We start from the raw sequence: 14,141 nt of genomic DNA on the forward strand, positions 1-14,141 counted from the left end.
AAACATGACATCAGCCGTCCCCACAGGTAATCAAAAGACTTCGACATTGTTTCTCAAGTAATCAGGCTTGTAGTGATAAAAACGCCTGAATGAATCAGTGGAGAAAAGCAAGCACCTTAGCACATTGTCTACAGCAAAGAATGTGTTGAATACGATAGGGGTTGTTTCTCCCATAAAAGAATGTAAAGAAAGTGAAATATGCTTTTGAAGTTCTTAATACTTTTTACTTCAAAAACATCAAACAATTACAACAAATGTCAGCAGACCATGATTATTTATTAGTCATACCTCTGTAGTGTGACAACGACTGGTATCAAAGTTGATCAACCCCATAGAAAAGTGTTAAGAGATACAACACAAGTTAAGTAATCCATAGGTGAGCCTAAGCCAACACATCCCTTAATCATATTCCACTTCTGTATTGTGTATTAAGACTCCTTCTCCCTTATATTATCAATCTATTTCTTCATGTGTCATTTTCTATTACTGAATTCTGTTGACCGTGGTACCCTGGCTTGATTCTCTATTTGTTAATCGCAGTAGCACTTCAGTGTCGTGGCACTAATTTCTCAACTCTGTCTGGTGTATTGGAGATGGATATAGATTCCCCATGTCCTGCATCTGTCTCCAGTGGCGATGGCCGTTCAGGGGGTCAAGCGTTTGGGGTCACGGGGGAACATGGAGACCTGGCGGACATTGTGAAGACCCAGGTAGAGCATGCAGACTCTTTCCAGCCCTGAGGGAGAGAACTCAGCGTCACCGTCACAGTACACTAACGATGAGTATATTTAGAGTATCTTTACAATGTTTTTCATAATGACTATATTTACCATGAGTATATTTAGCATATATTTACATTGGATTTCATATTGAGAGGGTATGGGTTTAGAATAAGTATTTAATGTCTTACCAATGCCACCACCTCCGTGTGGGGGAGCTCCGTAACGGAAAGAGTCGATGTAGGACTTGATCTTCTCCAGATCTGCATCAACACTTTACATATCAGCACCAGCCACCAGTGTATTTGTAACATAGTAAAAATATGCTTATTCTCTAGCAATCGCTTGAGAGGAGGGAAGGAAGCATGATTTATTGAGTGACTAATATTGCCGTCTTGAATAACAAGGCAGAGTTGTCTAATTACCAATGTTGTGGTGAATGGCCCTCTCAGTGAGCAGCTGGGCATCGTGGATCCTCTGAGCGCCAGAGAGGATCTCCTCTCCTCTCATGAACATGTCGTAGGAGTTGGAGTATTTCTGAGGAGGAACCATCAGTCGTATAACAAGTTCAGTGAATGCCACAATGGTGTCATGAGCATGTGTTGTGCATGTGTGTGTGTGCGTTTAGTGACGCGCATACTTTGTCATTGGGGTCAGGCATGGTGTAGAAGGGCCTCACAGCCAGGGGGTACTTGTCCAGCACATAGAAGTCAGTGTCATACTAACAGAAAGGAAACAGAGATGAGTTAGTCCGCTTTACAGCTAGATATGACCTGCATGTGTACCTACAGGTAACTGCCAAAAATAAAGGAAACACCAACTTTCGTGTTTTAATAGGGCATAGGGAAACCACGAGCCGGCATAGATTCTACAAGTGTCTGGAACTCGATTGAAGGGATGTAACGCCATTCTTACAAAATAATTTCCATAATTTTGTGTTTTGCTGGTGGTGGGAAATGCTATCTCAGGCGCCGCTCCAGAATCTCCCATAAGTGTTCAATTGTGTTGAGATCTGGTGACTGAGACAGCCAGGGCATATGCTTTACATCATTTTCATGCTCATCAAACCATTAAGTGACCACTCGTGCCCTGTGATTTGTTATCCTATGGGGGCATAGCCATGGTAGCCAAAATAATGGCCTAACAGCATTTTTATACATGATTAACTCCGAAACCACACCTGTGTGGAAGCACCTGCTTTCAATATACTTTGTATCCCTTGTTTACTCAAGTGTTTCTAATATTTGGGCAGTTACCTGTAGATACAGAGAGTAATATAACTACATTTGTTGTCACCCCGAGAAGTCAATGGCATGATAACATACCTTTTCTTTCACCAGACGACCGAGCAACTTCTCATTTGGAGTGCTGTGAAAAACGTTAAGCAATTTACTTTAGATCAATTAAAAGATAAACAAGAAAAACATCAGTTCCCGACTTAAAGCCGTCTTTATTTGAACTTTACTTGAAGGTGTTATCAACAACATGTGCAAACGTAACACTGCTGCAAACTCTTGACCCGCCACGGACCTGAGGTCCTCCTCGTCTCCCATGTCCACCCCGGCCTCCCGGAGCATGGCCACGCCCTCTGTGTACTCCAGCCTCAGAGTGGGCTCCAGGAACTTGAAGGGCTCGCTGGGGTACTGCTTCCCTACCGTCTGGATCTCAGTCTGGCACCTGGACGACACACACACACACATAAACAAACAGGCGAGCCAAACATACACACACATAAACAAACAGGCGAGCCAAACATACACATGCTACCTCAGCGCAGACGCCGTGCCCTTTCAGCGGTGTACTTTCTATAGGGCGTCATCCATGTGTTCCAGTTATAGCCCTGTAATGGGCCCTCTAAAGATTCAACCGTACTCATTCACTTTGCTTGCAAATATGGGTTAGAAGTGCATCAACGTCTTACTTGTCTCGGAGCCCTTTGAAGATCTGCACCATGGTGTCGGTGATGGACTCGATCACTTCGTGGTAGTGGTAGTTGAACGCCAACTCAATATCCAGACCTACAAACTCTGTCAGATGACGATGGGTGTTGGAGTCTTCTGCTCTGAACACTGGAACGGAGAACATCTTCAGTTAGTATCAGCGCCATTGTATTTCACTAAGAGGATTAGATCCATCACCCCAGAGGTATACTAGACATCGGAGGTAGCGTCTCAAATGGCACCCTACTCCCTTTATAGTGCACTATTTCGACCAGGGCACATTGACCAGACATACGAGACTGCAGTGGGGGGAGAAGTCATTACTCCCCTGGTTATGTGTGGATCTGGCCAGGTGATGTCCCTGTTGAGCTACCTCACAGAGAAGAGACTGGGGACATTATGCAACCAAGCACAAGCCAGTGAGATGAATGTTTCCTATGGCTCAACATGTGCGCAATCACAACACCATCTACATATGCATGAAATAATCGGTGTATATGTGGTAATCCGCCCAGGTTTAATATTGTGTAGGTCACTTTTCCTGAATAGTGTTTGTTTGTTGACTACATAACTAGCGACTGATGTATTCAACACAACAGTTTTATTCCTTCCCATTATTGGACAGTGTTCATTGGGGAGTGAAAAGGGGTTAGGTGAAGGGCTTAGAGATGTTGTCTTTTCAATATATATCTTTTTATATTTGACACTTTATTCAGATGGCTTGAAACAAAAGGGGAGAGACGGGTCCAGCAGGAACACAGAAGTAAGGGGGGACGCGAGGATTGAACCCTTGTCTCCGGCGGGGGGGGTAAAGTATATGTGCCTGGCGGGAAGCATTACAGCTAGACCACAGGTTCAGATATTGACTCACCTGGTCCCACACAGAACACCTTGTCAAAGTCAGCACAGATACACATCTGCTTGTAGAGCTGGGGAGACTGGGCCAGGTAGGCGCTGGTTTTGAAGTAGGACACAGTGAAGACGTTCGCACCACCCTCACTGGCAGCTAGAGAGGAGAAAGTTACATTTGAGTCAAACTATCCCAGAAGAGAAGCAACACATGACCCAAAATAATATTTTTTAACTAACCTTTGTGACAATTAAATTTCCTAACAATGTAAGTATTTCACTGTTAATCTACATCTGCTGTTTACGAAGCATGTGACAAATACAATTTGATTCGATTTTGATTCCAATTATTAACCATTAAAAAGAGATTCTACAGTACTTTTAGCTAGTAGTTCTAAAAGTAGCGGTCATGTCCAAAAGTGGTCCCCGGAAAATGCGTATTACAGCAGATATGTGCCCCACTTCATTGCTCTCTCACTCTCTAAAATGTTTATATTTTTTTGTTTTTTAAACTCATTTACCGACTTCGGTTCAATTATTTGAATTCCATTATGTTTTTTTTCTTTCTGTGAGCTCAATGTGCAGTTTCTGTAGAGATAAATCAGATCAAGCCTAAACTGTGATATGTAGTAGGGAGTTGTAGTTTCCAACAGGCCAATATTCTACATAGTTTAGGGCAGAAAACGTGGTAACAACAATGACCATAATCCATTGCGCGTTTGCCTACTTGTACGGTCTGTATTGAGCTATAATAAGAACAGTGTAGGAAGACACGGAGACGGGGGAGAAAACTTGCAATCGAGAGGGACAGAAAGCAGTTGCTTCGCTACCCGAAAATACCTGATATAAGTGATTGATAGTTGGTATTCAGCAGTCATAAAAGTACGCCTTGCTTACTTTTAAGAACTAAAATTGTGATTTTGTCAGACAGCATAGGTAGCAGCTCTATAGAGATGAGATGATGACTAGGAATTAAATAATAAAGTCATCAAATAAAATACATGTGAATAAATTATGGTTAATAAGTAATAAGCAGTAATGGGCACTACCCTTCATTTTAGATTTTTTAAAACGTGTATTTAATGTAAAAAAGAAGAAGAAGATTGAAACCGAAACCCGTGGTTATTTTTTGTAGAATCTAACTGTAACCGAATGAACCTCAAAAAGCATTAACATTGACACAATCAATAAAAAAAAATTTTTGGCGCCACATTTCTGGAGCATGTCTCTAACTTACGTATGAGCCATATTTGACAAATGTGTTGTCCTTTACAGAAGGGTGGTCACAGAGTACATTTTGTACAGTGTACGTGTGATGGGTGTTGGCAGATGAAAATATGTTTTTTCTTTGAGTAGTAAACACTGTTGATACACAGCTGCTTGCACCTAAAAAGGCGGCAATTTTAAATGTGTCAATGCCAGGCTGGGCTTATTTCATTGGCTCCTACAGTTGAGGAAGTGAAAGGAACACTTGTTACACCACAGCTCAGTACACTACACGAGGTAGTACATGTTGTGATGTGGTGGAATGTACAGCAGTAAAACAACACTGTTATGTCTTACGTTGGTTTAAAGCTTATTTCTATAGCTACAAAATATGACACACGCTCACTCATTATGTGCTCACACTTGTGAAGTGCAGTTTAGCTCATCAATAAGAGCACAAATGACCAGACAAAGCCGAGCCGGCACTGCTCCACAAGGTAACTGGTAGACAGTAATCCTACTGTGAATTATCTCAAGGGTATGTGAACTACAGACCCTATCAGCAATAGAGGAATGAATGGCCGTTTGAGCTTGAATTTCTACACTGCTCACACTCTACTCCCCACCTTCCATTACCCAAACCCATCTGAACATGAAAGAGCATGTATCCTTGAGACAGTTTGCAATTTGCAGACAAAATAGTGGAAAAGTACCTCGTCTTCCTACTACCTGTACTTAATACAAGTCAAGTAGGAATCTAAAGGCCAAAATTGTTCGCCTTTAAACTTTTAATTGACAAATCATGTCCAGTCTGAGACACAGGGGGCACGTTGGTGGTACCTGATATGATTTTGGGGGTCTGGATTTCCACAAAGCCCTTGTTGGTCAGGGTGTCTCTAAAGAGCTGGCAAACTCCCGACTGCAGGCGGAAGATGGCCTGGCTGGTTGTTGTCTACCAGAGGAGCAACAAGCAGAAACAACAAGAGTCAACAGAGGTATTACACAATGCCAAAGATGAGTCAATAACACTGCTTTGAGTCACATCTTGCCTCATACAGTCTCGACACCTTTAATTTCATTAAAGTGAGTGGAAATAGTAAGGCTTGGCCTATTTCCAAATGGAACACTCAATTTTACCTTTTTATTTTACTTTTTCAATTGTACTTTTTGCCGTTGATTCAAGTTAGAGTAGGGTGCATTTCACACTAATGTAAGCCTTTAGAAAATAAACATGAGATATAAAGCTTTGTTCTCTTTTTAAAACCTAACATTGGCAAACAAGTTCATCTGAAATTCTCTATTCACATACAAACATATAGTCACATATAAAATCAGCTTTGAGCAATCTGGTTGTATACTGAGGTAAACTTAGTTGCATTGAAAATCAATCATCAAAACAACTCGTGATGAGGCACGTCAACGAGCTGGGTATTACACAGAACATCTGGGAAAGAGCAGAGGAACCGTTAAACCCCCCCCCCCCCCAACCCTATGACCGTTGGGCTACAAACAGCATTGTGAATAGGTGTGTTCTTTCTTAGTTCTAAGTTGACTCATTTCTTAATATGACTGGTGTTATTAGTAAGGATTTATTCAACCAGTTCTATCTGGCTTCAAGCATCTACATAAAGCCAGGGTCAGGCACTTTGATGGACCTCCTGATTGAAAAAAGGCTCACATGTCTATCTTCTAGACTTTCCCAAAGTCCTGAACGGGAGTTTTCTGTGTGACTATCCTATTGTCAGACAATGACTCTGGGCCAGTCAGACTTTAGTTCAGGGCCCTGTTAGAAATGGTCAACTCATATTTTAGTCCATGAACCCCCCCCCTCCCAGCTCATGGATTATATGTATAGTTGACAGAGGTCAGAAAATAACTACTGCTCTGATGAATAAAAACACTTCTGAAGAACCCTAGAAAAAAACACGAGACAAATACCATACCCGGCGAGCCAACCAACTGCTATGATAGCCTGAGTAGGAACTGACATATCAAAAGTATTTACATAACTCAAGGATTTCCTGTGTAAAGCACCTCTACTGTGAGCAGATGGGCGGGCTGTGGTGTCATCATAGATCACTTCTCTTTCGACATCCTCACACCAGGGTGGAGGGTATAAAAGAGAGTGAGAGCAAAATAGCTCAGTGCGTCACTCTCGTTGACATTCAAGCTCTCAAAACAAGTGTCTAACGGGCCATGGCTTGTGGTTTTGGTCACATGCCACCACCACCACTCAGATTGTGACTTACTGCTATTGTCTTTCATTAGAGTGCAGCAATTTATTTTCAGCAAAAATGTCTAGCTAGTATATCTATTTCTCAAAGGGAGTTCCAAAGAAAATTCTGGGAACTAATCCTTCCATTTTCACAACAACTTGGAAAACCGAGCCTGGTGTGTTAGGAGTCGTTTCATTACTTTTGACCTTTGATTGTTGAGCCGGGTTTGGGGTCTGTGTGAAAACCGCTTTATGGGTTTACTGTTCATTTAAGTGTGGTTGTGATAACAGGCCCAAGTCCATGAGCTCAAAGAGACATTGTGTAGAAGCAGGTGTTGTGACAAAGCCAGTCTGAGGCGAGCGCTAAAGCTGTTTTCCTGCTGCTGCCACATCAGTGTGGGCGCCTCAGAACAGGGCACAACAATGAGACCTCTAGCAACCCTTTCCTTCCCGAATCCCTGCAGTTCTATACTGCACTCTACAAGCAGGCTAACTCAGTGCCTTCCTGCGAAAAGGGACATAATGTCGTGATTCTGTCACAAATGGCATCTCATCATTACAATATCTGTTGATACAAATGTAATGTCTTCAAAACCCAATAAAACTCATTATGTTTCTTTTTTTGTGTAATTCATTTGTCATCAAAGAAGGCTTATGAGTGATAGTGTAGAACTTACTCTGAGATCAATGACTCGGTTGTCCAGTCTGGTGTCCTGGTTGACCGTCGCTCTTCCGTCCTGAGGAGACACACAACCATCATTTCACCACGTTACAAAACACTGAAGTAATTAACACATCTGAAGAACATCGGAACAAGCTAAGTGTGAAAACTGTGCCTACAGTGTGATATTCAAAATGTATAAAATGTTCTGTGTGTCCTACAGTACACTGAGTGTACCAAACATTAGTTTTAGTATTAGTATTAGTTTTAGTATTAGTTCCTAATACTGAGTTGCGCACCCTGGATTCACCTGTTCAGTCTACATCTTAGAAAGAAAAGGTGTTCTTAATGTTTTGTACACTCAGTGTATATCTATATGTCTGTCTGCTTTTAAACAAAGCAGGTCTATAAGGTTTAAAAATAGAACAGGATAGCACACAATAAATAAAAAATATATTATAATAAAATGTAGTGCAGCAGTAAATCTACAAATAGTATGGAAACATTATTAAAGTGACCAGTGTTCAAAGACTATGGTCATGGAGCAGCAGTCTCTAAGGTGCAGGATAGAGTACCTGGTGGTAGCCGGCTATTGACAGTGACTAAGGAGCAGAGTAGGGTACTGGGCAGAGGTCGTCATGTGGTGGCTGTTTAAAAGTCTGATGGCCTGGGGATGGAAGCTGTTAATCAGTCTCTCTGTCCCAGCTTTGAAGCACCTGTACTGTTGCCGCCTTCTAGATGGTAGTGGGGTAAACAGGCCATGACTCGGGTGGCTGAGGTCCTTGATGATCTTCTTGACCTTCCTGTGACACCGGGTGCAGAAGTTGTCCTGGAGGGCAGGCAGTGTGCCGTATGATGGTGCGCTGGGCAGACCGCACCACCCTCTGGAGAGCCCTGCGGTTGCAGACGGTGCAATTGCTGTACCGGGCAGTTATGCAGCCCGACAGGATGCTCTCAATGGTGCATTGGTAGGAGTTGGTGAGGGTTTTAGGAAACAAGTCGAATTTGTTCAGCCTCCTGAGGTTGAAGAGGCGGTGTTGCGCCTTCACCACACTTGTGTGAAGGGACAATTTCAGGTCCACAGTGACGTGAACAACGAGGAACTTGAAGCTTGTGACCCTCTCTACTCCGTCCGAGTCGATGTGGATGGGACGTGCACTCTCTGCTGACTCCTGTAGTCCACGATCAGCTCCTTCGTTTTGTTGACGTGAAGGGAGAGATTATTTTCCTGGCACCACTCCACCAAGGCACTCACCTCCTCCCTGTAGGCTGTCTCATCGTTGTTGGTAATCACCCCAACCACTGTTGTGTAGTCAGCAAGCTTGATGATTGAGGCTGGAGACGTGTGTGGCCACGCAGTCATGGGTGAACAGGGAGTATAGGAGGGGGCTGAGCACACACCCTTGTGGGGCTCCCGTGTTGAGGATCGGCGTGTTTGTGGTGTTTGTTACCGTAAGCCACAGTATTTGGCTGGCAGCCACATGCATGGCCATCATATTTCTAATGTTTATCATATAAAGAATGTAGGGCACAATGCTACATTCTTTATATGATAAACATTACAAATATCATGACGGCCTCTGCTCAGTACCCTACTCTGCTCCTTAGTCACTGTCAATACATTTCCATTGTTTTGCTTAAAGTTAATCTTTCATTTTACCAGAAAAAAGTAGGTTGGATACACTGGATACACACACAATATACAGAGAAAAGTAGCTACACATCAGTCAGAGCGCTGTCTGCTTATCGAATGTCCGTTTGTAAATTCTCATCTGAGTGGAGAAGTGCAACTGAAGGCCAAAATGAGTCTGATGCCGAGCAGAAATTACCAGAAGCATTTTAGATCTGCGTTTTATATTTAGTTTTTCCTGTGCGGAAAAAAACACAGAATTTTGCGTTAACACGACCTCTAAGTTGAAGCAAGTGGCTGAATAAATAAGGTGACGGGGCATTATATAGTGTTCACTTTCTGCCGTGTTTGAGAAGTATAAGCCCATTGGACGAGTTATCTGTACAGCTGCCACTGCTTGATTTCCTTGAGTTTTTTTCTCCTCTCTGTTCTCGGCCTGTCTGCTCCTCCCCCCTCTTCTCCGAGCAGAGCCGGCAGGCCCGTTGCCCTAACGACTCCATACTCCACACAGACAAAGAGTGTACACTGTACTGTTCTTCCTTCAGACAAGCATGTGTCAAGACTTTGTTCATTAGCACAATGTCTCTCGTTCAAATTTACTTGTATATGACCAAACTCGCTAGACCCTACCTACATATGTGTAACTTTATAAGCTGGATTGCCTGTCTTAGCATTTCGTTTATTTTAGTTTGAGCTCGTTATCATATTAAGCTATGAGCCTCCATGGAAATTCACTATTACATGTGCTAATTTTGTTAGCATTCTGGAAATAGACACCCAATGGGCTGTTGCGTTTTTGGCGACCCCTTATGTACTAAGCCGGTAATACCGTAAATCCCGGTATGTGAGGAGGACGGTGTGACGATATGAAAATCTGGATAGCGCCCAACCCTACTAAACACCTTCACCCATTTCAAGGAAAACAACAAAGCCACCGACGTGGGCCACTGCCACTCTTGAGGACTGTGCGCTCCCAATCTACGTGGCCGACGTGAATAAGACATTTAACCCTTGCAAGGCTGCCAGCCCAGACGGCATCCCATGCCGCGTCCTCAGAGCATGCGTAGACCAGCTGGCTGGAGTGTTTACGGACATATTCAATCTCTCACTGTCCCAGTCTGTTATCCCCACTGGCTTTAAGATGTCCAACATCGTCCCTGTACCCTAGAAAAGAGTAGGTAACTGAACTAAATTACTTTTGCCGTAGCACCCACTTCTGTAATCATGAAGTACTTTGAGAGGCTATTTAGGGACGATATTACCTAGATCTTACCCAACCCCTTAGATCCACTACAATTTACATACCGCCCCAACAGATACACAGACAATGCAATCACCAATGAACTGTTTGAATACGACCAATTCCAATCATATAAAAGATTAAAAGAGCACAAGAAGCTCCTAAATATTAGAACACGATGCCCAAGGTTGTCAGGCTTCCTGGAACTCACGTGGGGTTAAAACAGCCTTTGAACACAGTTCACACATCCTGCTCAGACAGGGAGACACAGAGTCAGCCCTCCCCAACGGCAGGTGCTGTAACGGACAGACAGAACAGACAGGCCCAGCCCAGAGTCTCCTCCCCAACGGCAGGTGCTGTAACTTAGTGACGGACAGACAACACCTGGGCCGCATCTGCAGCTGGGTTTCGCTTATGTCATAAACACTGACACCCTTCAGCTGTCTCTGAACTGAACCACACTAGAGAGAGGCGACCCTTGAGACAGACACCGACCGCGAACATGGCAGTATAGGACCAACACAACTCCAAAACAACAGCCACAGGCATTGAGTGTGGGGACCAAGTCATGCATTTTTCATCCAGTGTCTGTGTTTGAACTGGAACAGCATTATTCATCTCTGAATGCAATGAGTTTGACATTTGATCAGCTACAAAGGGCTGCCTGCGGGAGGCCCAGGAGCCCTGGCCCTCATCCTCACCTCATCTCCCTCTCCATCCGGCCTCACACAATCCTCCAGCTGCAGGGGCAGACGAGGCTCGGCCTGGCTGATCACAAAAATCTGAGACAGGGGGGGGGGGGGTGATTTAGTTTTATTTATTTTTCAGAAGGGAGATGTTGGTTCAAATAGATTTACAGTTAGAATACCTCTACATTCACGGTACTTTCCAAGTTGAACTGCAGAGTGGAAAGGAAAGTACCACAATTCCAAAATCAGAAAGCAAATCAAGTCTCATACAGTTATCTTTTAACCAGTAGTTTCTCTGATTAATAATGAGAGTCAATGGCTGTCCCTTCGCCACAGTAAGTCTGTTGGACTGTGGGTGTGGTCAGACGGAGCATCAGACAGCCCTACCCTCTCAATGTGCAGCTCCACATCCTGCTGAGTGCAGCTCTCGATCTTCTGCTCCACTTTCCTCACCATCGCCTCCACGTCCACGATGCTCTCCTTGTTGATGCTACAGACGGGGGGGATGAGAAGCACAGCGCTTAGAAGTCTACACAGTTCAATTGGAGTCAAACAAGTGGGAGGCTAGCTGAGAACTGAAAGTTTCCATTCAAAACCCTGATTGAAGTTCAAACAGTCACAGAAGTGTTTCAAAAGCTGAGAAAATTGTGTTCGTGTGTGTGGGGGGGGGGGGGTAAACTTGGATTTTTTTCAAAAAAAATAAAACAAATCATAACACTGACACTACTCTTCCTGAGGTAAAATGTCACAGGATCACATTGTTTGGATGGTTTCAATATGACCATATTGACAGATATATTTCCTATATTATTTTGATTGAATCAGTCTATTGGGACAACGTGTAAAAAATTAAAAATAAACATAATGAGACACCAATATGAACTACAGTAAAACACCAGTGGCCACACAACAATAAGACAGAGGTTAATCAACTATCTGAAAGACAGTTAGTTGTCACCGCTGTCCTTTCTCACTGTTCTAGATCCAACAGAGCCTTATAGAAATATGATGAGCTATCAATACCAATTGTCACATAGCATGGGGCCAGATGGAACAAGCCCAGTGTAATCCTTCACCTCTTCTCATTAAAAAGCAGTAACGAGAGACAGGACAGTGGTGAATGGTGATCCCAGTCAGTCCTCTGCAGCTGCCTCAGTCACAGACATCCACTACAAGGATCAGCTAGACAAATAAAGCCCACATTAATAACCTCCTCCCTCAAACATCCTACCAGCCTGCCCGGGGACAATAAACACTGCCCATCAACTAATGAGTCATACAAGTAAGGCTTTTGATTGACCGGACTAGTGTCTTGTCCACGGGCTGTACTTGTACATCAAGCTGCCTTTACAATACAGAAAAAGGAGATCCTATGGACCGCTCTGGCTCAGACAAGGCTACTTACTATTTACTACTACTACTTACTGTCTTAGCGAACAACGGACTATGTATTATAAAGATATGTGAAACATTTCAATGCATTGTTTAACGCGCTCTAGTAAGAGAACGTAAAACGAGACACGTAGAGGAAATTGTTGACGGGGACGCAGAGGATACCCTAACCCTAATTTAACTCTGTATGGGGAAGTTTAAATACTATATGTGACAGGTGTTGCAAGCTCTTCTCTATATGTCACCACTAACCTCAATCAACCTTGATGAATATGAAAGGACTCCTGTAATGCAAAGCTTACTAAGCGTCCATAGAATTCAAGGAACATAGAACATTAAGAGGCTTGATTTGAACAACTTGTTAGAGCCAATAGTTTTGCAGATCAAATTATGTTGGGCAGAGTGCAATATGCATTATGTGGATTGTTAAGATTGGGGGCAGGATGTTTAGACCTCTGCGGATTTAGTGCAGAAGCTGCGGGCCTCAACCCTGACTATACATTTGTCTTGAGTATGCTTTGATAGAAGCTGGTTTGTGACTGATGCTTAGTCATGGATCAAATGGGTAGTATCCCAAATGGCACCCTATTCCCTATATAGTGCACTACTTTTGATCAGAGCAGTCAAAAGTAGTACATTATGCAGGGAACAGAGTGCTATTTGGGAAGGAGCCATCCATGGGGTAAGTGGTTGCATGCAATAAGTGCAATACAATCAACTGCCACATCAAACCACATGACATTACACAAGCAAAGGAAAAAGGAACCAAATCATTTGAGGAATCGCACCACAGGATTTCTATGAAACACACAATCTGATAGACAAGATCAAGCCAGAGCATTAATGTCCTTTAAAGAAGTAAAAACCAGGGTCGTATTCACTAGGAGCCAAGCGAAAGCAAATGGGCCAAAACAGGGGCCTTGCTGAATTTGTCCAATAAGAAACGCTTGTTTTTTTTCTTGGTTGCAAAGAGTTTTGCTTCGGCCTGCACAAATGAATACGAGCCAGCTCTGAAGCAACCTTCAGATTGTATCATTACACACAAAAGGTCGAGAGGAAACAGAGTGGTCAAACCACTCTGATACAACTTACAAGGCTGGTCAGAAGTTTCCGTCAATGAGGTGGACCAGTGTGACTTGAGCCTTGGCCTAAATAACTTGTGTGGCCTTTATTTGTGGTCAGTTTCCTTCCCTACCAGTCTAAGCCTGACATAGACCTAGTTCAGCAGGAAACCAACAAGTGGCTGAGACCTGGTAAGAGCTTTTCTGGGGTCTGGCAAACATGTGACATTAAGTGGAATTCATTTTTATTACCTTTATTTAACTAGGCAAGTCAGTTAATAACTAATTCTTATTTTCAATGACGACCTAGGAACAGTGGGTTAACTGCCTTGTTCAGGGGCAGAACAGCAGATTTGTACCTTGTCAGCTAGGGGATACAATCCTGCAACCTTTCGGTTACTAGTCCAACGCTCTAACCACTAGGCTACCTGCCGCCCCAAATACGCATGGAAGGTGCGTCACAATCGCTACATGTAAACAACTGGAGACACTGCCATTTTTGGAGACATGTTATTGGCAAAGCAGCGCTATTGTAGCTA

General features: G+C 43.3%; 1 protein-coding gene across 1 annotated transcript in view; it reads right to left on the bottom strand.

The window, feature by feature from the left end:
• Positions 1-202: 202 nt before the first annotated feature.
• The window catches only part of LOC110501541 (aspartate--tRNA ligase, cytoplasmic), a 30,621-nt gene continuing 16,682 nt past the window's right edge, over positions 203-14,141 (bottom strand). Inside the window, exons 7-18 of the mRNA XM_021579191.2 lie at positions 11,537-11,639; positions 11,162-11,242; positions 7,607-7,666; positions 5,555-5,666; positions 3,531-3,665; positions 2,641-2,788; positions 2,250-2,396; positions 2,045-2,087; positions 1,360-1,440; positions 1,145-1,256; positions 911-982; positions 203-736 (exon numbers count right to left, since the gene is read on the bottom strand). Of these exons, the coding sequence (XP_021434866.1) occupies positions 645-736; positions 911-982; positions 1,145-1,256; positions 1,360-1,440; positions 2,045-2,087; positions 2,250-2,396; positions 2,641-2,788; positions 3,531-3,665; positions 5,555-5,666; positions 7,607-7,666; positions 11,162-11,242; positions 11,537-11,639 (1,186 nt within the window). The 3' untranslated portion in view covers positions 203-644. The remainder of the gene's footprint in view (positions 737-910; positions 983-1,144; positions 1,257-1,359; positions 1,441-2,044; positions 2,088-2,249; positions 2,397-2,640; positions 2,789-3,530; positions 3,666-5,554; positions 5,667-7,606; positions 7,667-11,161; positions 11,243-11,536; positions 11,640-14,141) is intronic.

The sequence above is a fragment of the Oncorhynchus mykiss genome, chromosome 22 (genome assembly GCF_013265735.2).
Source record: "Oncorhynchus mykiss isolate Arlee chromosome 22, USDA_OmykA_1.1, whole genome shotgun sequence".
Classification (NCBI taxonomy): Eukaryota; Metazoa; Chordata; class Actinopteri; order Salmoniformes; family Salmonidae; genus Oncorhynchus; species Oncorhynchus mykiss.